The 24,728-nt window shown below is 36.6% G+C and overlaps 1 protein-coding gene across 1 annotated transcript in view; it reads left to right on the forward strand.

Annotated features, from left to right (window-relative positions):
* Nucleotides 1-24,728, forward strand: part of LOC107683962 (nesprin-2-like) — a 98,090-nt gene that overhangs the window by 62,791 nt on the left and 10,571 nt on the right. The window contains exons 72-87 of the mRNA XM_016480065.1: nucleotides 1,707-1,877; nucleotides 2,246-2,376; nucleotides 2,667-2,871; nucleotides 4,586-4,768; nucleotides 4,897-5,010; nucleotides 5,124-5,278; nucleotides 5,614-5,761; nucleotides 6,552-6,646; nucleotides 9,265-9,496; nucleotides 9,616-9,810; nucleotides 11,695-11,820; nucleotides 15,070-15,225; nucleotides 17,579-17,740; nucleotides 19,239-19,405; nucleotides 22,481-22,643; nucleotides 24,303-24,493. Coding sequence (XP_016335551.1) covers nucleotides 1,707-1,877; nucleotides 2,246-2,376; nucleotides 2,667-2,871; nucleotides 4,586-4,768; nucleotides 4,897-5,010; nucleotides 5,124-5,278; nucleotides 5,614-5,761; nucleotides 6,552-6,646; nucleotides 9,265-9,496; nucleotides 9,616-9,810; nucleotides 11,695-11,820; nucleotides 15,070-15,225; nucleotides 17,579-17,740; nucleotides 19,239-19,405; nucleotides 22,481-22,643; nucleotides 24,303-24,493 — 2,594 coding nt within the window. The remainder of the gene's footprint in view (nucleotides 1-1,706; nucleotides 1,878-2,245; nucleotides 2,377-2,666; nucleotides 2,872-4,585; nucleotides 4,769-4,896; nucleotides 5,011-5,123; nucleotides 5,279-5,613; nucleotides 5,762-6,551; nucleotides 6,647-9,264; nucleotides 9,497-9,615; nucleotides 9,811-11,694; nucleotides 11,821-15,069; nucleotides 15,226-17,578; nucleotides 17,741-19,238; nucleotides 19,406-22,480; nucleotides 22,644-24,302; nucleotides 24,494-24,728) is intronic.

Here is a 24,728-nt window from a genome sequence, read left to right on the forward strand (position 1 = left end):
CAACAATTCACTAAAAATGTTTTTTTTTATTGGTCTTATGAAGTATTCTAATTTGTTGAGATAGTGAAGTGGTGGGTTTTTGTTAAATGTGAGCCAAAATCATCACAATTAAAAGAACCAAAGACTTAAACTACTTCAGTCTGTGTGCACTGAATTTATTTAATACACGAGTTTCACAATTTGAGTTGAATTACTGAAATAAATGAACTTTTCCATGACATTCTCATTTATTGAGATGCACCTGTAAATTAATCTTGAGCATCAAATCAGCATATAAGAATGATTTCTAAAGGATCATGTGACACTAAAGACTGGACTTCCATCACAGGAATAAATTGCATGTTAAAATATATTTAAAAAGTTATTTTCATTTGTAATAATATTTCAGAACATTACTGTTTTCAATATATTTTTGATCAGCCTTAGTGAGCATAAGAGACTTCTTTCAAAATCTTTACAAAACTTACCAACCCTAAACGTTTTAATGGTAGTGAACATACTGCAGCTTTAAAAGCACTATAAAAACACCATGCTTGTGTAAGTGGTCATAAAATGTATTTGTTTTTTCTATTAAAGGGGTCAACGGATGCCCATTTTCCACAAGCTGATATGATTCTTTAGGGTCATAATGAAAAGTCTATAACATACTTTGGTTAAAATTTCTCAATGGTAGTGTAAAAAACACCCTTTTTACCCTGTTAAAATCAGCTCTGTTTTCAGCAAGCCATTTTAGTCCATGTTCCTTTAAATGCTAATGAGCTCTGCTCACCCCGCCCCTCTCTTCCGTGGGGTGACGAGCTGTTCTCATGATACTGTTTACTTTAGCCGTGGAACTTGCTAACTGGCACGTTATTAGGAAAGGCAATTTGCAAAGATTCATAAAAGAACATAGACGCATTTAGGCAGATCGTGGGGCGCATTCCCTTCAAAAACAAACGTAATCCACTGTGTCTTCAGTGGCTCAGATGTCAGGAGTAAATGACGACTGCTATGTTCATTATTACATCCAACAACAAAACACCTCAATCGCTTAGGAGCCATTCTTGTCTACATCTGCTCCGGCGGTGAAGCAATGGCGGAGTGTTGACAGCTCACTCAGGGTGGGTCTAAGGTAAAACGCTAGTGTCAATCAACAGTTGGGGGAGGGGCCTGGGTCTGTGTGACGTCACACAGACAGGCATCTGAGAATGGCTTTATATGAGAAAGGGGAAATTATTTAACTAGATTAAAAAAACACTGGGTGGATCTTTATCATTATAGGGTGGTTGTCAGGGTGTCCGTGGGTCCTTAAAAAGTCTTAAATTTAACTTGTTCATGTCTGCAGAAACCCTGGGTTGTGTACACACACACTTTCAGTTCAAACAACTTGTAAAAGTGCATGTCACATCCGATGACCCCTTTAATATTGATTTATATTAATAATTAATAATATTGCATCAAAACATATCAGAATTTTTTTTTTTTTATTATATATTTACTATATTTTATCAATAACACCAATCAATTGATGTTACATCTCTTAGATTTTGGGTATTTTGGTTCGGTGGATGCGGAGATATAACATTAGAAAGAATTCAATTGATTTTTGTGTAACTGTTGTTTTACAACATCTTCAAATGTGTCAGATGTTTCAGTCAGAGTTCATTCATCATTTTTGATTAAGTGAAGAAATGTTATTCCTAGCAGTGTGTTTTTTTTTTTCTTAGATAAATGCTCTCAAGTCAGATTTACAGCCAATCAAAGATGAATGGGCTCACTTTGAATCTAAAATGAGTGCAGCAGAACTGCAAACAACCGGGGTGGTCTACAAGCTGGAGCTCTGCAGAGTTCCTGTGTTCTCATCTGAGCAGAGCCGAATTCATGTGGAGCACCTGCAAGTGAGTAAACGACTCTAAATGAAATCATTCCACTGGAAAAAAGATTGGAAATGTTGTACTTTTTCTAAATTGTAAGGTCGTTAAGGGTCAGTGTATCTTTTGGTCAATTGATTTTTTTTTATTTAATATTGAAAGTAGAAAATGAGAAAACGCTCCTCTTTCTTTTTTTAATGATTTTCTACTTTCAATATTAAAGAAAAAAATCAAATGACCAAAAGATACACTGACCGTTAACGTTATAAACTTCAATGTTTAAACACCAATTTTATTCTCCCAACATGACAATTCACATAATATAAGTATTCAACATTGCCATTACTGTTAGCAATGTGATTTATAGGGTATTATATTATTATGCTTCTTAACAGGAGCTTGAAAGGGAGCTGAACCAATCAGAGACCTGGACCCAGTTAACTGAGGTGTTCTCTAACTTGAAAGACAAACTCAACCCTTATGCGTCTAAACTTTTGTCTGATCGTCTCGAGAAGGAGACAACTCGGTAAGTAATTTTACTTTACACATCCTTCACCTACTTTAATTCACCTTTTAAACTGAAATTACACTTTGAAAGCTACTTTAAAATGGTAGCATCTTTATAAATTAGCTAATGAATCTGTTTATTTGATAGTTTAGTTGAGTGAATCATTTATTAAAGATGAATAATGAAAAAACAAACTGATTCACTAAAATGAATCAGACTTTGCAATGCAAAGAGAGAACAGAACATGCTTGATTTTTAAGTTTTGTTTGTCTGGACCTATGTGGGTATTAATGTTGTTTTCTTTTCAGACATCAAGCAGTGACTGAAGATGTGCATGCAGATTTACTAAACGCCCAGAATGCATTGCGGCTTTGGCTGGAATACGAGCGCCTCACAGGAGAGTGCTGTGTTCATCTAAATCAGCACTGGGAGAGGCTTGGAGAGCTTATGAGTTCTTCAGACAGAGAAGAAAACACTGTAGAGCTGCTCAACAGCAGGATGCAGGGCATCAGTGTGAGTAATTAATAGTATCTAGGCCCCTTTAACACCTGGCGTTAGGATGTGTTTCCTATCCAGATAGCATCTAGATATTCTATAGCTGGAGAGAATTTACTTATTCATTCCATCCACATCTCCAGTGTTATCAGACAGAGGTTTGAACACACTTACCCAAGAAATGGAACATGCCAATTGCATATTACTTGAAATATTGTTAATTAAATGAGATAGTAATTTTAGATTTTAACTCTAATGTGATTATTGGCATCAATTACCTAAAAATCCATGCTAATGCCAGGTGAGAGCTCAGTGCAAATGAGAAATCAATCGAAATACAATAGATCAGAAGTACAGAACACAATCAAGTACATAAGTAAAAGGTTAGTGGTCAACAAAAGGGATTACAACAACAACCCTTAAAGCATACTAAACCCATACAATTCACAGCAATAATGATGCACAGAAATATTTTTATGTTAAGCTGCTTGTTTGTAAATATAAGGTGCTGGTTTTGTATTATTTTTTTGTAATTTGTAATAAAATGCAAAGTAACAATGCACAGTGAAAAACCAGACCTAAATAATAGCCAATTTCAGCATGTACTTGTTAAGTGCTAAAGTGTTCTAGTCCTACAGATGGGTCTGCACTATTTCAGTCCAGTTGTGCTTTTGAAAAGAAGGAACATCGAGATCTGAGCTGGAGCTTTTCTCTGTGGGCTAAAAATACCAAATGAGACCTGTGATACTCTTAACTAAAAAATGTTCAACACAAAAGAACATATAATCATAAATAAGTTCTTATTCAATTCGTTTAAATTGGCTTTTTTTTTCTTAAAATGCATACACATAGTTTCTTAAACGTAAAAAAAAAAAAAAAAGATAGCTTATAAGGGGGGAGTTTATTGCTGTTTAAACTTAAACACAAACAAATAATATTATCTATATCTATAACAGATGTTAATAATCAATAAATATTTCATAACTAATTTTTTGATCGTCTGAATAATGTGTATGTCTATAAAATTATATTTTTGAATAATTTTGTCTATAAAATGAAAATAAATAAAATGATGAAAAACAAAAAGTAATTCATTTTTATTTAATTACTGTTTTTATTATTTAATTAATGTTTTTTAGTAGCCGCTGTATTTATTTCATAAATGTTTTTTCCTACCTTATACTGATTCCGTCTTAACTTTCAAAAATAGATATCAGTGGCTCACTTACAAATTGAAGGTTGCATGTATTTCATCAGAAATAAAGAAAAAACTGTAATATTGTTAAATATTTTTTCAATTAATAACCATAATAATTTCTATTTAAAAAAATATTTTAAAATATAATTTGTTCCTGTGATGGCAAAGCTGAATATTTAGCATCGTTACTCCAGTCTATAGTGTCACATGATCCTTCAGAATCATTCTAATATGCTGATTTTCTGCTCAAGAAAAAATTATTAGTATTTCAAATAATTGTACTGCTGAATATTTTTCCAGATTCTTTAATGAATAGAACATTCAAAAGAACAGCATGTAATTGAAATGGAAATCTTTTGTAACATTATAAGTGTTTTTACCATCACTTTATATCAATTTAATGCATCCTTGCTGAATTAAATTACTTTATTTAAAAAATTTAAAAAAACTTTTGAACACTAGTACAAGTCATTAAAAAAACTATTTTATGACATGATAAATTATGTAATTTCCTTTGTGGCTCTTCTTTCACAGGCTCTGGAGAAAGACATGCCTGCCTTGCAAAGCAGTGTGGGAAAAGTCCTGGAGGCCTCAAAGCTTCTCACTGGACATGTGAAACCCCAGTCAGCCCCTCTAATCAAATCAGAAACCAGGTTGCTGTCACGTGACCATGTGAATCTTGGCAAGGCACTTTCTGACATTGGGGCACAAGTTCAGGTAAGAGCGACAAGTTGATATCTTTAAAAGACTAAATACAACATTAAAGTCATTTGATTGATCTGCCGACCGATGACAAACATTTATACAACGTCCTACACAAGTGTTGTGGTGTTCTTGATCCATAGGAGGAGCTGGAGGAGCACCGCCGTTTCAGCACTGAGTTGAAGTCAATGGAGCAAAAACGTAAAAACTTTGAGAGCGTTATGAGCTCCTCCGCTGCAAGCATGGAAAGACTAAAGGTCTTGTGGCACTTCTTTCATTGATTGTTTTCATTGATTTTCTTTTTATCCTCTGTTATCCTTTTTATCCGTTTGATTTTATGTAAATCTTTCTCTCTTTTTCCGTCTCTAAGATGGTTCTGTTAGATCTGAGTGGGCTGAACCCTAACCTTGCTGCTCTGAATCAGACGAGTTTCAGACTCTCTTTAAGCTCTGCAGAGGAGGAGAGGTTACAGACCCTCAACACACAATGGGTTCAGGTCTTCTCTCAGGCCACAGACCGACACAGGCAAGTCAAACTTCACTAAATTAAAGCTGTTCGATTCTCAAACATTTTGATTTAGCCCCGAAATAGACTTGATTCCATATATCTTAGTAAAAGGGATAGTTTACCTAAACATGAGAATTGTGTCATTTACTCACCCTCAGGTTGTTTCAAACCCTTTTAAAACTCTCCTGTTGTGTTCCATCGGGGAAAAAATACTGGTTTGGAACAACATGAGGGTGAATTTTCATTTTTGGATGAACTATTACTTGAACACTTTTTTCCAAACTTTTTACACCCTAGAATTAGCTGTAACTAAACTGTGTCTGGTGAATGCCAATGCACATCTCTGTCTGTAGGAAGATGTATGGAGAGCTGCTGCATGCTCAGAACTTCCAGCAGAAGTGCCAGTGCTGGATGGAGCTCCTGGACAAAATCGAGGCTGGGTCATCCAATCAGACGTCTGGAAACTGTGCTGCTGTAAGAGAGCAGCTAGCTGCACATCAGGTAGAGCATACAGTTATGAAATCCAATAGAAAATTATTTTCTAATATTTAGTTTCATCATGTGAATCCTGATGCTTCATAATGACCATGTGCACTTGCACAACATAGTCCATATTCCATAAGATCCTGTTCTGATAAGTCTTTATTCTAAAACAATACTATTGGAATATTTGTGGCATTTGTAATCAAAATCCTTTTTTTCTCCTCTTTTTGCTTGACACATTTCCAATGTTTATATCATATAGCACATAGAATAACTTGTATTTAGACATGCATAGATATAAATAATTACATTATGGATATGAAAAAGACAAAGAATTGCTAGTTAATGCTAGCTATGATTTATAGAAACCAGAATTTTGACTTTTGAGTGTTTTATGCTCACCAAGGCTGATTTATTTAAGCAAAAATACAGTAAAATCAGTAATACTCTGAAATAATATTACAATTTAAAGTTAACCGTTTTCTATTAAAAATTTAAAATGAATTTTCAGCAGCCAGTACTCCATTCTTCATTGTCACATAAACATTTATGATTATTATCAATGTTGAAAACAGTTGTACTGCTTAATATTTTTGTAATAATTGTGTTTCAGGATTCTTGATTAATAGAAATATATAGAAATAACATTATTTGAAATATAAATCCTTTGTAACATTATATATGTTCCCTAACTCTTTTTAATAAAATAAGAGCAACAGGAACTTTTGATGTTAGAGTATTGTGTAATTTGTTTTTGAAATGGTTGAACGGAGCTCATCTATTCATATATTAGTAATAAATCTTCCAGAGGCTGAAAGTGGAGGTCCTCATCAGCCAGCAGCTACAGAATGCCATGGTCAGTGAGGCTTCACGCTTCTTGGAGAGCAGTCAGAATGAGGATAGGTGAGAATTTATAACACTGCACTCAAGAACTTTTTCCCTAATACTCGGTAACCTCAGAATTTTCTTACTAACCTCCAGTGTGGGGCTCTGCCATGGATAAGAAATCAAAGAATGTGGTGTAATAATTTGTTCAGAACAGGATGTCTCCCGATGAGTAATTAAAACCGAGGTTTTCCAACGGTTTTGTTTTTTCACGGGCTCCAGATGAGGCCATAACTCTTGGAGTTATGTGGTGTGGAAGAGCTCTTTTGAGCTCAGCACTGGAACAAGCTGGCTCACTCTCAGGAAATGAAACTGCATGTGCTACTGTAGTGTCGTCTGCCGCTCGTCTGAGAAACCACACTCAGTCTTGAGTTTTGATGCCAGAATATACACTTTATTACATCATCAATGAGTATAAAGCGGAGATGCTCTCTGCAGCAAAACATCTCCAGAATGTCTTTCTGTCTCCCCTTTTATACAGGTTGGATTTTAAGGCGTGGGGTATATATTCCATACAGTTTTCCGTACATAGAATGGTTCCTTTGTGCATACAGTTCTCCCTAGCGAGAAGGGGTTCTTGTTATGGTAAAGAAAGAAGGCCCCCACTTATGTTTCCCAGATGTTTCTAATCTTAGGGCCTGTCTACTTTAGCCACGTAGGCATTTTCCACACAGGCATATGTGATTATAATGGAAGAATAACTGGATATTTAAATGGTTATATTCCTAATGATTACACTCGAACAATTCATATTTTTACCAATAAAAATCTACTACATTCCCCCCTTTGAGACTTAGTAAGTCTCACATTTGCGTATTTTTACCCAGAGTGCTACTTCATAATCTAGTCGTCTTAGTTAACACTACCTAGTGACTAAGTAAGTCACTCTGTTTTATTACCCATGACTAAATGATGCAGCATTTTTTTTTCTTAATTGTTGCAATACTCGTTTTACAGTTTTTTGTATAAATGCTGACCCATTATCTGAACTTATTTCTGATGGTATTCCAAATCTAGGAATTAGTTCTCTTGTTATAAATTTAATTACTGTTCCTGCTCCCAGATCTGCTGATGGTACTGCCTCCACCCACCTGCTAAATCTGTCTATGATCACAAGCATGTATCTCTTTCCTTGTACTCGCTTTATCATATCCACATAGTCCATTACCAAATGCTTAAAGGGCCCTTCTGGTACTGGTATATGGCCTATTGGTGTCGCTATCCCTTTCCTCACATTGTATTTCGCACAAACTTCACATGTGGACAAAAATTCATCCACCATTGCATATAAATAAGGAGACCAATATCCTTGCTTTTTAATTTTCCTTATCACTGCATCTAAATAAGGAGACCAATATCCTTGCTGTTTAATTTTCCTTATCACTGCATCTAAATAAGGAGACCAATATCCTTGCTGTTTAATTTTCCTTATCACTGCATCTAAATAAGGAGACCAATATCCTTGCTGTTTAATTTTCCTTATCACTTCCCCCCTTGCGCAATGGTCAAAACCATGCGCATCTGCAATAAGAATATTCAAAAGTGAAATAGGTGCAACCATGTTTCCTTCACGTGTACGCCAGATCTCTTGTGAGTCTTTTTTAGCTCCCCTTTGGTGCCACATTGATTGCTCATAGGGGCCTGCTTGTTTTTGAATTCGAATTATATCCTCTAATTGAGGTTGAGGTTCGATAAGTACTACAGGTGCTAATACTGCTACTTGACACCCTGAAGCTTTTTCAGATTCTATATTTGCTGCATTGTTTCCCTTAATATCATTAATAACATAATCATTTCCCTTCTTGTGTGCCTGACATTTGATTATTGCTAGTCTTTTTGGTAGCATCATAGCAGAAATTAATTGCCCTATTTTTTCTATTTTTTCTTTATTTATTTTTATTTTTATTTATTTTATTATTATTTTTTTCATATATCATTGTGCAATGAAATTCTGATTTTGGGTAGCTGTGCTTCAGGAATTTGTACTTCAATATACTTTACCCACTTATTGACTATTCTCAACTCTATATTACAATCACTCAGTATGCAAAAATTTCATACTTTATTTATTGCTCTTTATTATTTTTCTGCGCTTATATTATTTTTTAATATATACTTATTTAATTTGCTTCCTTGATCTCACTTCTACTGCACTGATCTCTGAAAATTTTCTCCTTCTCTTCCACTCAGACACCAAACATGCAAAAGTCTATACCAGATCTTGATTCAGTCTTTATTGATATTATTTTCATAATCACATTCACACTGCTCGTCCCTTTATGTAGACAGGGCTCATCATTCATTAATTTTTCCTTTATTTATAGGAATACTGCATTCATTATTTTTCAGATGTCTGGCAAAGCTAATGGCCAGTGAAATTGCAGTTTGTTTTATGACATTAACATCTCTATTATGTGTTGCTCATCAGTTGTGACATGGTCTCTTTTAAAAAAAAAAAAAATCTGTTAAACCACAATTTAAAAGGATAGTTTACCCAAAAATGAAAAATCTGTCATTCTTTACTCACCTTAATGTCGTTTTAACCTGAGTAAATGTTCTTCACTTTGATAACTTTTGACTGAATTTACCTTTAACAAACCATGAAAATGTTGATGAACAAATTCCATTGTGAGCAGGAGTCATCTGATCCTGAGACTCACCCAGCTAAAGGCACGATGGCAGGGGACACAGCAGAGGGTCCAGCAGCATGGCAAAAGTCTGGAAGGGCTGATGGGACAGTGGCAACTCTATGAGACCAGCTCGAGGAAACTTTCAAAGCTACTCAGACACATAGAAGAACTTCTGCCACCAGCAGGACTGGCGCCATGCATCTTACAGCAACTCCAATGCTCTATAAAAGACTTTGAGGTAAGATTATTCAGTCAAGAGAATATAATGGCCTTTTCAACTCTTTCAGATGCTGATGTTGGACTTCAAAGTCTAATCCAACACCATCATTAATATCTTTCATGTTTTCTATCTCACAGTGGACAGAGGAGCAACTACAGCTTCATGAAGAACTGTACAGGCAGACTGTGGCGGCAGGTGGACAGATCCTTCCGCTATCAGATGTGCAGACACAGACACGCCTGCAGACTGAACTGGATGCTCTCAAGGAGATGTGGGAGCGAAGCTGTGGCCTTGTGGGGAAAAGAAAGGCTCTTGCAGACACCATAACTCATGTATGTGACCCAAGTCTCACATTTCTGGTTGCTATGTGAAAGTTTCCATTGACAAATAATACTGTAAATGATTCACATTTACACTATGTAGGGAATAAATTGGTACAGTTTTCAATATATTTCAAATCTGCCAATATTTGGTGTTTTATTCTTTTTGTTTTTTATATATGTTTTTTTGTTGATTTATCATTTTATTCATTATCTTTTTTCTTCTTTGGTAAAGACGAATGTTTTGAATCATTTTGCTTAGATGTCGCAAGAATGTCAAACGAAAATATGTTAAAAAAATATAGTTATAAGCATAACAAGGTTTTGGATCAGTCCGATTAGTGCTGACACCCTTGTCTATTGAATTCTTTATTTGCATGGACCGAGCAGAATCAATGGTTAATATGGGGGTCTTTCTTAGTCGTCATTGACCTACATATCCTACTGAGCGTTTCACTAATAAAGTGCTTCGTTTTGAGGATGAGAGATCAGCCGTAATCTTGCCATAATCCATAAATTAGGCAGCTGGGCCATATCACACAGAACGAGGGCTTTCAAAACCGTGACTACTAAGCCACTGTGCAGTTCAGAGCCTACATGGGTCATCTGTCATTGTTCACACTAGGCATGGGCCGATTACCGGTTTCAAGGTATACCGCGATTTGAAAATGTCACGGTTTCAAAACCGCTAATATTTTCCGTTATACCGTTCCTGCGGTATGCACTGTTTTTCATGTCTCCTCAAAGACTGAAAGTGTAGGAATCCCTTAGGTTGAGTGCACTGTAGAGAGTAACACGCCCCCTCCTCCTCCTGTTGGTGCGAGCGAGCGAGCGAGCGGTCAGTCACGTGTGTGTAGGACGGCCGAAGGAGCTTCCTCTGGAACTTATGCGACCGTTTATTGTTTTATTGCAGCCGATCTCTGTTCTGGACTTGCACAAACTGCGTTGCAATGCCTATCATTTTCCAAATGTCATTTATGTGAAAATATTAAGTCTGTAAACGCCCGGTTATCATACCGTCAAAATCTCATACTGGCCCATGCCTAGTTCACACACAATGCCACAATGCCCTAAGGCCTAAAGTATAGGTAGATGTCGGAACAAAGCTTGGAAAGTGCTGTTACCTATGTGCCTGGTGACTGTTTTATATTCCATTCTACTTCATTTTCAAAACCTTGATAATGTAAGATCACACAGGCTTCAGAGCAACATACATCGATTGCAGTCATAGTCGTACCAACAACAGCATAAATTGTCATGTGGACTTTTGATGACAAGATGCGAATTTATAATGTTTTTAGCTCCATGGAGCATTTGGACCATATTTGAAGGAATAAATTTGACCAATGCAATTGTAAATTAGTTTACAGTGTTCACCGGCAAGTAGTGGGGCTCTTTGTCACCCTAAACTAGAGGCTGATCCCCTGTACTTTTAGATATTATATAACACCAGAGTCACGCCCACTCATAACCAGCTCTGATTGGCTCTTCTGTTAGGAATGATGACATCATTGTTTTGAAGGGGGCTTATAAGGTTGGAAGTGTGTTTTGTGTGCATTTGCTCACAATAATAGGCGGGGGATGGTGTATCCCCATGTGAAAGGGAAATCCCTCTTCACTGATCTGAGATAACACAGTGACAGCACCCAAAATACAAGCACATCAGTGGCTCTCATAATCAGAACGTATGCAGTTAAAGGAATGTTCCAGGATCAAGGTCAAAATGATATAATTGACATTATGCCACACATATTGTTGATAGAGCTCAAGACTGTATTCAACCTGGAAATGTTTGTCTAAAATTGTATGATCTGGTATTGTTTTTCACAGTGTAGAAAAGATTGTAGAGGCAAACATCTTCCACTGTAATTAAGAGATGCTGCTGTTTCTTTGCAGAACTGGATGCTCTGTGAAACTGGCCTGGCTGAGAGTGCTCTCAAACTGGAAGAGATAAAAGCAAGACTGAAGAGTCCACTGCCAGAGAAGCTAGAAGATCTAAAAATACACATGCAGCTCATCAAGGTAATATACTTTTCTGAAAGTGATGGCAGTAAACAGCCAAACAATCAGTTATAATCCCAGATTCAGGTAATTTTGCTGTATTGATAATGTAATTGATATGTAATGTCATATATATATATATATATATATATATATACAGAGGGTACGGAAAGCATCCTCACGGTACAACTTTTTATTAGCCATTTGGCAATTTACTCAGATGCTCTGAACTGAACTGCTTCCGCATCAATGACACGGATAGCTCACTTGCTCTGCTATTTGCTCGAACACTTTGAATAGGAACATGACGTCATTTTGGTCTAGAATCGAAGTACTACATGTCTGCCATCTAGTGGCAGGGAATACAAATGAGATATTACACCATATAAGGATCTACAGTCTATTTTATTAAGTATGACGTCTTGTCGTAATTTTGCGACTTTGGTGCTTAGAGGGTTAAATCCACTAAACTTTTGTCAAATACTACACACAACCACTGGTTTGCATGATAACTTCCTTTATTTTCCTTTTGCGTTTCACTCATAGCCAAAATATACTGCCACTGCCTTCATAACCTGTCCAAAACAAACTGTAAACAGCTCGGAAGAAATATTTTAACATCCAAAGTATTTATATTCTGTATCTTTATGAATAAAATCGTTTATTTTATGCAGAGTATCAGGCTTTTCCATCATGCAATAAGACCGACGTTAGGTGATTACACCGCATGCCTGTATGTTGCTCTGCATTAAATTTTATGACATACAGCACAGTAATGATTTTATATATAAAATAAAATGTACATAAACCTGTATTTTACCGAAGATAATGCATCAATTCGATGGCGCTTAGAACTGTTCTCTCCAGAAGAGAAGGCAAAATCCCCGCGATAAATAACTCAACCGCTGTTAAAAAAACTACCCAAACATTGGGTTGTTATGTCCAGAGCATGTGAGCGGAGCGGGGAGCGGAGTGGTAATATTTCCTTAAGAGCGCAGAGCGCCTTTCTGAAGATTCCGCTCCGCTCGCTCAATACGCTCAGCGCCACTCGCTCAACCCAGAATGCCGTTTGGTGATTTGCTTGTAACTAATTGTTAATTCAAATTATATTCGGAGCTCTGTAGTTATTAAATAATCTCAGTTAAACTGTAGACCTAAGCTAACACACAGCTGTATATAGGCCTAAATACAGAACTACAGAGTACAGAAGATATTAGCCTACACCACTTAGGCCTATTAAAATATTATTAAAAAAAAAACTGACCAATAAAACCAATAGGTAGTCCTACAGAATGTAGGCTAGATATAGGCAGCAGTCATTTATAATCTAATATAATGCACGCAAATTTGTTCCTTATAGAACGGAGCGGGATCTGAGCGGGAATTGGTTTACGGCGAGCGTGAGCGGAATATTAACGGAGCGCTTGCTTGGGCGGTTAGAGCGACTGAGTGGAGCGCACGTCCATAGAGCGGAAAACGTAGCGGAGTGTCACACCGCTCCGCTTCGCTCACATGCTCTGGTTATGTCTGACCCAGGAGCTGGGTAACACTAAAAAAACTACCCAAACATTGGGTTGTTATGTCTGACCCAGGAGCTGGGTAACACTAAAAAAACTACCCAAACATTGGGTTGTTATGTCTGACCCAGGAACTGGGTAACACTAAAAACACTACCCAAACATTGGGTTGTTATGTCTGACCCAGGAGCTGGGTAACACTAAAAAAAACTACCCAAACGTGGGGTTGTTATGTCTGACCCAGGAGCTGGGTAACACTAAAAAAACTACCCAAACATTGGGTTGTTACATTTGACCCAGGAGCTGAGTAACACAAAAACTACCCAAACACTGAAAAAATAACCCAAAAAAAATGACTCAAAAGGCTCAACCCAGCATTTGGGTTAAAAAAATAACCCAGGATTTTTTAGAGTGTATGTGTGTGTATTCGTATTGAACCATTCGGTACGAGGCTTTCGATTCGGTACGCATTACAAACTGAACAATTCGTTGGACGTATGGAAAATAAAAGAGCTTAAAGTGTGTGAAATATAATGTTCTCAGTGCCACTGCGCTCAAAAAGGCAGCCCAAACGATGTAAGAGTCAACGTGATGTCTGCCCAGCTGCCCTGCAATAACCTCCTCTTGCTAGGGTGCGTCGAAAGACTATGAACTTGTATCGGCGATAGCCAGAGATATTGTCAAAAACATCAGTTATTGGCAATATTAAGAGGATTTGGTATTTCCAATTAATGTAGGCCTGTTACTTTCTTATTTTTATTAGGCCTATTATTATTATTAAGTTACTTTTCTTATTAAATAAAAATTATAATTAATTTGCCCCGCAATATTACCGCGCAAATGACGCGCTGCGAGGATAACAAAAGATTAGGCTATTTACTGCTCAATTAAAATCAAGCAGGTCTATGTGCAATGAATTATAGGCCTATAATTAAAATATTAACTCAGCAGTCACCGATCCCAGTAGTGTATAGTTTAATAACTGTCTTGCTTTCACAAATTGCTGTGTAATATTTAATGAAAAAATATATTTATTATATATATATTTATTCAATAAAAAAAAAAGCATTTTCACTAGTATACTCAGACTTTTGGACCCTGCTCTGTAGTGTAAAATCAGCTAACATTAAATGTACGCATTGTTTACGTTTATTTGGTGACTCCTTCAAACATACAATTAATTGTAGAAAACTGCTGCTTGAATTGTGCCAGTTTTTACTATATTAATTGGGTAATTAGTCATCAATTGGCAGAGACAGTTTACAATTCCTGATTGGCTTTGATGACTGTTAAACAAAGTGCTTTTATCTGCCGAGTTCTGCTGTATTTTAATACACTCAAACTATTACCAAGGTAAAGAAAAAACACCTGTTGATATAATCATGTCACTTTAGAAATGTGTTAATAACCCATCTGCTGAGATTGATTTTATTTCTTGTTGATTAAGCCCTGATGAGGAACAGTCCTTCAATAAAGGTGGGTGAAACTGACAAACAAAAGAAATAATAGTGTCTTTAACATGTTTGGCCTTTACCCCATCATCACCCCTTTCCATGCTGTTATGGGTGCTCTGCCCTCCCCCCGTTCTCCCTCCAACCTCCCCTCTCCGCCTCCTCCCCTCCCCCGTCCCATCCAGCGGGCCTTAATCCTGAGCGCTAATGACAGGGACACAGAGAGAGGGGGAGAGAGGACAAGGGTTAGCGTGTGGCAGAGGAGGGGAGTTTAACTTGGCGCTGGTTGCCGTGTTATGCAGGAGGACGAGGACTCATTGCAGATTTGGGCTGGAGGACTGAAAGAGCTGACCACCATGAAGGCAGACGTGTCTCAGTACGTGCTGCCCACAGACACCGTGCTGCTCCAGGGACAGGTGGAAGAACTTCACAGCCAATGGGAAGAACTGTGCTTGAAGGTGAGTGAGTGTTTGTGTTTGAGAGGAGAGAGAGAGAGAGAGACAGAGGGAGTGAGAGTAGGAGGGAAAGAGAGGCTGTTGTCCAGGCAGCATTGAAAGGCACACAATGATTCACCGTTGGAAGTTGGGGGGAAACTTCCCAGTTCCGCATGGCACAGAAAAAGAGAGGGAAAATGAGAATGTATATTAATAGATCTAGATTTATAGTTATAATAATAGTTTTCTCATCAGAATGATGTCCTGAGACACATTTGTTTCTGACATGAAAAATAGCACAAGAAAAAAAAATTTAACCTGCCTTAAAGGGACAGTTCAGACCAAAATGAACATTTTCATTTACTTGCCCACTTGCTGGTCCAAACTGTGTTTTTTCTTCTGTGGAACACACAAGGAGAAATTTTGAATCATGCAAGTCTCTCTTTTCCATGCATTACAAAGAATAGAGAATGAATTCCCATTCAAGATTAAAAAAGGATGCAGAAATCCCCGTAGAAGTATCATGAAAGTTGTTCATATGTCTCATGCACTATATCAGATTCAGAAGACTTGGAATTATTTTCATCTGTTAGGATGTTACCACTACAGCAGACTTAAGTCATTAATGAACAGTTGAACTCAAAAACTTGATCAGTTAAATTCGTGATCAAATCATTCAGAATCAGACCAGTTTTGTGAACTGATTGAACCAGTACACTGAAAAGATTTGATCTATTTCTTTTTTTTATTGAATAATGCCTTAAATTAATGTTATTTACTCATGCCAAGCTATCATATGACTTCAGAAGACTTGAAATATAGCACAAGAGACACATGGACCACTTTTTGGAGCTTGACAGCTCTACTAATACTATTGGCCAGGATAGTTCTCAAAAATGTACTTTTTGTATTATGCGGAAGAACGAATGTTTTTTGGGTTTGGTTAATGATGAGTTTTCATTTCTGGGCAAACAATCCCCTTAACATTAAATCTTTGCTATAATTACATTAGTTTTGCTCTTTATTAAATAAAATAACGTCTATTTTAACTCACACTTCAATATGCATTACTTATGTAGCTCATTTTTTAAGTTGCTTCCCAGGCATTGTAAAGGCTGATTGAGGACTTTTTTCTGAGATTATCTGTCTAGCGCAGGTGTCCGGTCTGCCGTCATTAAGTAAAGTAGCTGAATGGCCCGCTGACGTTTGAATGGAGTTGCACTTGTAACTGTAAATGGCCTGAGCAATTAAAAACAGAAAGGCCACATTTAGGACAGATCGTTGCATGGCCTACGTCCAGCCCTTGGTCTTGTCACCACATAACGCAGTGTGCCTTATTTAATGAACCCTTTTTCAGTTTGTGGAGTTGTTGTTGCGAGTTTTCAGTCCTGTCTTTATTTGAAATTCTGGGCGGACGCCAGAACCGAGCCAATGAGGTCAGTCTACGTTGTGCGTCAGTGTCTGCGGCCAACAGGTTGCAGGTGGAAACATTCCCTGGAATGAGTGACAGATGGCAAATCTAGGCCTTGTTTTTCTTTTATTTGTCTTTGCATATGTGTTGGGGCAAGTGGCTTGGGCTGAAGGAAATGCATCAATAATGCATTCAACAAAAAGGCTGTGAATAGAAGTGATCAACTAACCTCATTGTCCTTGTGCTTTCTTTTAAACTCATGATTAATATTCTTGTTTTGAAGGAAAACTACAATATCACATTCTCTTACAGTTCTAAGTGTGACATTAATGGATCAAGGAAAACGTATAGCCTTCACTGACAAATGTAGCATGGAAAATGCCTTCGTTCTTTTTAAAAGGCTGCATGTAAGCCCCAGCAATCTAGGACTGACACAAGCAACAGGGAACTACAAAGCGCTGCCCGTGTCCCCTAGTGTGTCTTGGTATTAGTACATACTAATAGACAAGCCCCTTACTGACAGAAAGCAGTAAAAGCGAGTGGGCCTTTGCTTTTTACTCTTTTGCTTAACAGTCCAGTAATCAATCTCACAGCGTGAGATGAGTTTCGTTAAAAGCCTTTTCGGATGGCCTGCTTTTAAAGAATAAAGTCATATAGTTGTAACCTGACACCTTTGTACGGAGTTGTTTTCAAGTCTTTTCTCATATGTGAATTGGGGTAGTGAACCAGCCACAAAGAGTGCAAGTTCTTCTGTACTCTCTCTAGCACTTGAGAGAGAAGGCCATATGCTCTCAAAGATATTTCCTGAATGAATGAATGTCATTATAATGAAAAATAAAATGTCATTACCAGTGCTGATATCTGGGAAACTTTTCTGTCTTTACTGTAAGAAAATGTTTTTTAATACTTTTAACATTTTTGTCATACTGAAGCATTTTAACCCTTTATTCTTCCTCTTGTGTGTAGGTGTCACTTCGCAAGCAGGAAATAGCTGATCGCCTGAACGCTTGGATCATCTTCAATGATAAAGACAAGGAGCTCTGTGATTGGCTGACGCAGATGGAGAAAAAAGTGGCACACGGGGGAGAAAATCTTAGTATTGAGCAAATGGTGGAGAAACTTAAAAAGGTAGAGTTTGGTTTTCTTTATTGCTATGATTTTTTTTTTTTTTACTTCTTAAAGAGAAAGTTCATCCAAAAATGAAAATTCCCACTCAGCCTTTTGTTCTATAAATATACAACTTGCACTACCTCCCATCAAACGTTCTATAAGGGTCTATAAGATATTTTGAAAGAAATCTCTTATGCTCACCAAGGCTGTATTTATTTGATCAAGAATACAGTAAAACAGTAATATCATGAAATATTATTACAATTTAAAATAACTGCTTTCTGTTTTAATATATTTTAAAATTCCTTTGATGACGGTGCTGAATTTTCAGCAGCCATTACTTCACTGTCACATGATCTTTCAAAAATCATTTATATTTATATCATGGTATGTCAGATGTCAAATCATAATATGTTCATGTACACTTTATATATATTTTTTAGAACCGTTTGATAAGAACTGCATATTTCAAAATTATAATTTTTATTAAGAATTATATAAATATCTTTACTGTCACTTTTGATCAATGTAATGCACCCTTGCTTAATAAAAGTATTAATTTATTAGTAATTAATTACATTGCTAAACCCCCTGTTTTTATAGTTACATAACCATAACAACATGTCACTTTAAGATAATTTCAGGAAAAAGCATCATATGGGTCTATTTCCATGTGCCTTTGTCATGGTGAGTTTCTGTTGTACATTTGTAAGGAGCTTAAGTAGGCCAGTAATATGGTATTATATGGTGTGTGCTATTATGAGTATCTATAAAGGATTAAAGCAGTCTCAAATGAACAGCACGCTTAAGCGTTCCCAAGGGAGGCCCCACAGATTTTACATTTCACAGAGGCTCTGTTCTATCCACTCACATAGCATTTGTTCATTTATACTCAAACATGCTACAAATGTACATTGTTTTCTAAACATCATAGATTAGCTCTAATCTAGCTTACTGCATGTACTATAAAATTGAGGGCAGAGTGCTGTACTGCATAACTCTGTTCATTTGTTTACCTCTTTGTTCATATGCAACAATAGCCTCGTATGTGCAGTTTCTCTCTCACCATCAAACAGTGCAACCTCAAGCACTCTGCAGTCATTTACATGTAGTTTACTGTGGAGGTTTTGGAGGGTTTCAGGCCACGTCACTAACGGTCACATGTCAGAAAACTGGCCATTGTCTCTTTCTAGCTCAGTTACTGATGGCCAGTGCCATCTATATAATAACTATATAATAGTATAATAACTCTGCTGCCTGCTGTTCAAAGTGAGCCAGGTTGGACTAAACAAAACAGGTGAACCCTTAAAAGCAGAGAGGATAATGAAAAGGATTTGGGCTGCCGAGGGGTTAGTGTGAATAATTGTTCCTCTTTTCTTTTCTTTTTTTTTTTAAATGAGGGCTCATGCTGAGAGAAGGAACATAGTTTTGACAGCTGTCGGTTTTGTTTGGGATGGATGTGTTAATGACTAAAGCACATGAGAGGCCGCTGCTCATTGTGCACATCTCTCTTCAGGACTGCATGGAGGAGATTAACCTCTTCAGCGAGAACAAGAGCCACCTCAAGCAGCTGGGCGAGCAGCTCCTATTGGCCAGCGACAAGGCTAAGGAGGCAGAGATCCACGGGGCCTTGCAAGATATCAACGACCGCTGGCAGCACCTGTTCGACCACATTGAGGCCAGGTGAGCAAAAAAACAAATGAGCCAAACTGAACTGTGGTGAATAAATGCTTTGAGGAATAAATGCTAAATTGATCAAACTCATTTCTTTCCGTTTTGCCTGATGTTTGCTATTGTTGCTCTGTGTCCATTGATTAATGGCTGATCAAAGCTCTTTGTTTGTTTAAAGAGGTCATATGATGCGAAGGAAATTTTTCCTTTCTCTTTGAAGTGTTACAAGCTCTTGGTGCATAAAGCTTAGCCTTCATCACTTCTGGTTTCCATTCAAGGACTGACTGATTGATTGATTCTTTCATTTGTGCATTTCTGCCTCATTTAGACCTGTTGGTGGTGATTAAAGCCTTTGATTAGAATTTTATATTAATTTTTGAGGCATTTAACAGATTCTTTTATCCAGACTGAAAAACAAAAAGTGCTTAAGCTTTCAGTGTGAGACTGTTGTGATCAGTAGATGGTTAGCAAGTAGTTCAAAAAGCTGATGCTGGGAAAATAACTCTTTCCTGTGCAAATATAAACATGTAGAGGAAAGTGGTGTAAGAAGTGCCTTTGTCCAGCAATTAATGCCTGTAGTTAGAAATGCATATATGAAAAGCCTTTAATTGCTAAAAATTTGGGAAATACTAGTATATAACAATATTCAGGGCTTAAAGTTCTCCGGCACCGTGCCGGATCTCCAGCGTGCAGCGTTTGGCTGCGAGGAAAAAAAGTCGTCCTACATTTAAAAACACTTGTTGATATCACGTTCGAGTTCATGAGTTCGCCTACCAATGTATGAGAGGAACACAGCTTTCACTCTCAACCAAACTAACATTAGCTAATCAGAAGTTCATCTGGGAAAACTCACTTGATTTGTAACACAAATCATTTAAACCTATGCCAACACAGGAGAATACATCAACATATTTCTAAATATGCGATTTATTGTACATCGCGATTTAAAAATAAAAGTTTTTGACTTTGCATGTGGCCATATATTAAAATTTTGTACCCTGTCAAGGACAAAGCTAACCAGCAAAACTTGATATCAAAAGCATCCTAAATGTTACATGTGTTTGCACCATATTGTAGTGAGTAACCTTTCTTGGTATTGCTGTTTCAAATATCCCACCATAATCTGTAGTCTGAGCCTGTCAAGGGCTAATGGCAATGGCAGATACGTTACTAGTTAGTTTCAAGGAAAATCATTTTCTTTTTTTGTTTGCCAAATAACCCTGTGTATGTGTCCGCCCCCGCAACCCCCAACCCCCGGAAAAAAAGTTCAGACTCAGGATTTTTTTTTTTGCTTTAACCCCTGAATATTGAATTATTATTATTATTATTATTATTATTATTGCAATTACTGTTCAATGTTGTTATTAACCAAAAGCTGAAATAAAATGTAAAGATAAAAATTAAGTTAAAAATTGATAATTGTAAACTTTTGTAAACAAAGTTTAAACAAATTAAAACGTTGCCTTGGCACCTAACTGAAATTAAATTAAATTAAATAATGTTCAAGAAGTACTAGAATTACTTTTAAAAAGTACATTTAAAAAAAAGTTTTTAAAAAGTAAACTAAAGCTAAAAAACGAAAAAAAAATTATAAAAATGACAAAAGCAAATAACAAAATTAATTTAAAAAGAACTACAATTAAAATGAAAACTTAATATAAAAATAAAAGCTAATTCAAAATATAAATTAATACTATAATTGTGTATAAATTATACCAAAATAACACTGGTACTGTTAAAGTGTTTAAAACTCGTTCACTATATTGAAACATTATGAATATTAAACCTTTTCCTCACTGCTTTATAAAAAGACTTTAGGTTTTTTTTTTTGTCTCATTTACATTGAAATGAAATCATTCACGTGTCCCCCAATGTTTCAGCCTGACCCTGGATGCAATGCACCCCTAATGTGGAGCAAGTTGCCTCGCTAGACAGTTTTTTTTTATATTTTATTATTATTATTATTATTTTTAGGAAATGTCATATTTCTATGTCCCAGTGTTATAGATGACTTACGCTAAGTTCAGTTAATAGTAGATATGCTAGAATATATCATATTATTAATTTCTCCTTGCCAATTTACAGCAAGCTTTCCCCACTAATAGAACTAATTTACTTTTTTTTTTTTTTCCATGTACTCATTTATATCTTCAGAATTTGATGTGATCTTCAGTACTATGGATGGTTACCACAGCTGGCATATGCTCTAATAATCATAATCTCATTAAGTCAGCTGGAAATTTGCACATACCGAGTATATGAATCAGGTGGTGGTCCTAAGCAAGCAAACAAACAACTCAATGCTTTCCAATCTTGTCTACGATGTCACCAGCCTCTCATGTAATTGGTCAGTCCTGCGGTGTGACGTGTTCTGAAGCAGCCAGATGGTGCTAATACTGAAGGAGGGGGGAATTAACGTAGCCCTCACTAGTGTCGTTGGCTTCAGCTTTGCCATATGGCTTGTATGATTTGTCCTAGTCCCACTGTATAGCTGGGAGGGGGTGGTGGGGGGCAATTTGTCTGTCACCTCATATTATCTCTTATGAACAGGGGCACAATGGGGCCAGGGGGACAGTATGTACTCAGGCACGCTATAATCACACAGCCGGCCATCTGCAGGTATGGCTGCTCAGACAGTTTGTGAGGCCATGCGGTCAATCAAACAACAGAACGAGAAGCTTCACACTGTCACACTTAAATGGTTCGATCTAATCCCTATGGGACAAACACCCTTTGTCTGTGTTTCAGTGTCATCTGACCTGGGCTTATCAGACCTTTTTTTTAGTGTAGTGCGCCAAACTTTAACAGGATTTCATTGGGTTCCTTCCAAACTACAGTCTCAGATTCCAAAGAAAACGGTCACTTGACTGATTTATAAAGGGGTTAGTACTTTTCTTTAAAAAATGACTATTTCTTTGTCACAGAAAATACATTTTAATCTAGTGGAGGTTATAAAAGACTTTTGGACACATTCAGGTTTTCATCAAAATGTCCAAGAAGATTTGTTATCACAAGTTTTTTTTCCAAAATGGTCTATTTGATAATGCTCTGGAATCAAAATGAATATGCAATCTCTCTCCCTTTCAGGGTGAAAAAGCTGACAGAAACGCTGGTGACAGTGCAGCAGTTGGATAAGAACATGAATAACCTTCGCTCTTGGCTCACTCGCATTGAAGCTGAGCTGGCCAAACCCATTCACTACAGTATCTGCCATAGAGATGAGATCCAAAAAAGACTGGCTGAGCAACAGGTCAGCAAATCACAAATTTAAAAAAATGATATAATAGAAGATTTAATTGGCTGAAATACCGGATTGTAGATTAGTGTAAGTGTGTATTGTCTTTTGGAACTGGCACATTTTTATTAAACATTTTTTTAATGGATAAACAAATTCTGAAAAATTCTGCCAATGCAACAACTTATTCCAGATATATGTGACCCTGGAGCACAAAACCAGTCTTAAGTCGCTGGGGTATATTTGTAGCAATAGCCAAAAATATTAGGATATTAAGTAAAGATCATGTTCCATTAAGATATTTTGTAAATCTCCTACTCTAAATATATCAAAACTTAATTTTTGATTAGTAATATGTATTGCTAAGAACTTAATTTGGATAACTTTAAAGGTGATTTTCTTAATATTTATTTATTTATTTATTTTGCACCCTCAGATTCCAGATTTTCAAATAGTTGTATCCAAAATTGCAGCCAAATATTGTCCTATCCTAACAAATCAATGGAAAGCTTATTTATTCAACTTTCAATAAAAAAAAAAAAAAAGACCCTTATGACTGATTTTGTGGTCCAGGGTCACAAATAGTTTCAACAAAAATAAAGACCAACAAAAAAAAAAAAGGTATTAAAAAGATCAGTAAATTATTTGCAAATAGAGCAAATTTCAATGGACTTGATTAAACTGATATCTATTTATTACCAGTGGTGGACAGTAGTGAAGTATTTTTACTTTACTCACGTAAATTCAAAAAGTATCTGAACTTTATCAGTGTTTTTCTTCGGAAAATATTTTTTTTTTTTCCGGAAATCAAAAATACTTGTTAGGGAATGTTTTTTTTATAATGAATAAAAATTTGGATTAATTTATTAATAATTTATTATTTTAATTGTCTGTAATTGACATGAATTATTATTATTTTTCATGATATACAGACTGTTTAAAAGGCTAATTCATTGAGCTTTCAATAAAAGTGTAACCGTGAAAACATTTTGAAATCAGAAAAAGGGCTGCAGCGTTCCCTTTTGCCAAAAACTTAAAGGGGTCATATGATGCGATTTCAATTTTTCCTTTCTCTTTGGAGTGTTTTCGTTGTGAAAGCGAAACTACTTTGTTTGGTCTTCCAAAAGAGGACGATATCCGCTTCGTCATGCCTAGAGCTGATCCGTGCTGGTCGCTGAGGGAATACAACAGTATGGTGAGGGGCGTAACATTTCCGTCTCACGCTTGAGGTATTCGGCCAATCACAATGCACTGGATAGCTGGCCAATCACAGCACACCTCGCTTTTTCAGACCGATGAGCTTTGTAAAAATCGACGCGTTTCAAAAAGGCGGGGCATAGAGGAGAAACAATAATGTACAGTATGTGGAAAATAATGTGTTTTTTTAACTTTAAACCGCATAAACATTTCATTACACCAAATACACAAAATAATGTTCTTTTTAGCAGCATCATATGACCCCTTTAAACATTCACAATGCACTTCTGATTTGTCAGTCTTACTGTCCATGGGCAGGATTACCAAATATGTGGAAGTTTTTTTTTGCAACAACTATTTATTTACATATACTACTGATATTATAACAATACAAAGCTGGTTGAAAATAAGCGAACTTATATTTCAACTGTTTGATAAAGTGTCAAGTATGTCTTTAACATATGTGTGCATGTTTAGTACCTGCAGCGTGACATCGAGCAGCACACCGAGAGAGTGGCGTCTGTGCTCACCCTGTGTGACGTGCTTCTGGGCGATGAGGATGCCTGCTGCAGCAGCGATGGAGAGAATGACTCCATCCAGCAGACCACGCAGCGCTTGGACAAGCGCTGGAGAAATATCTGCTCCATGTCTCTGGAGAGGAGGCTGAGGTATGGCCATTTATCCAGATGACTCCAATCTGAAACATGCCATCACTGCTCACAGATGTTTAGTCATTCTGTTGCATTCCTTTATGGAAGGAAATTTCAAGATTAAGAAACTGCTTTCCTGATTAAGATTCACAGCTCCCTGTTGAACAAGAGATATTGGTAAAAGTTTGCTTTGCATGATAAAATGTGTTCATTTTTAATGCCCTGTAACCTCACCAAACATTTGAGTTGAACA

Source organism: Sinocyclocheilus anshuiensis, unplaced genomic scaffold, assembly GCF_001515605.1.
Source record: "Sinocyclocheilus anshuiensis isolate Anshui unplaced genomic scaffold, SAMN03320099.WGS_v1.1 scaffold637, whole genome shotgun sequence".
In the NCBI taxonomy this organism is placed as follows: Eukaryota; Metazoa; Chordata; class Actinopteri; order Cypriniformes; family Cyprinidae; genus Sinocyclocheilus; species Sinocyclocheilus anshuiensis.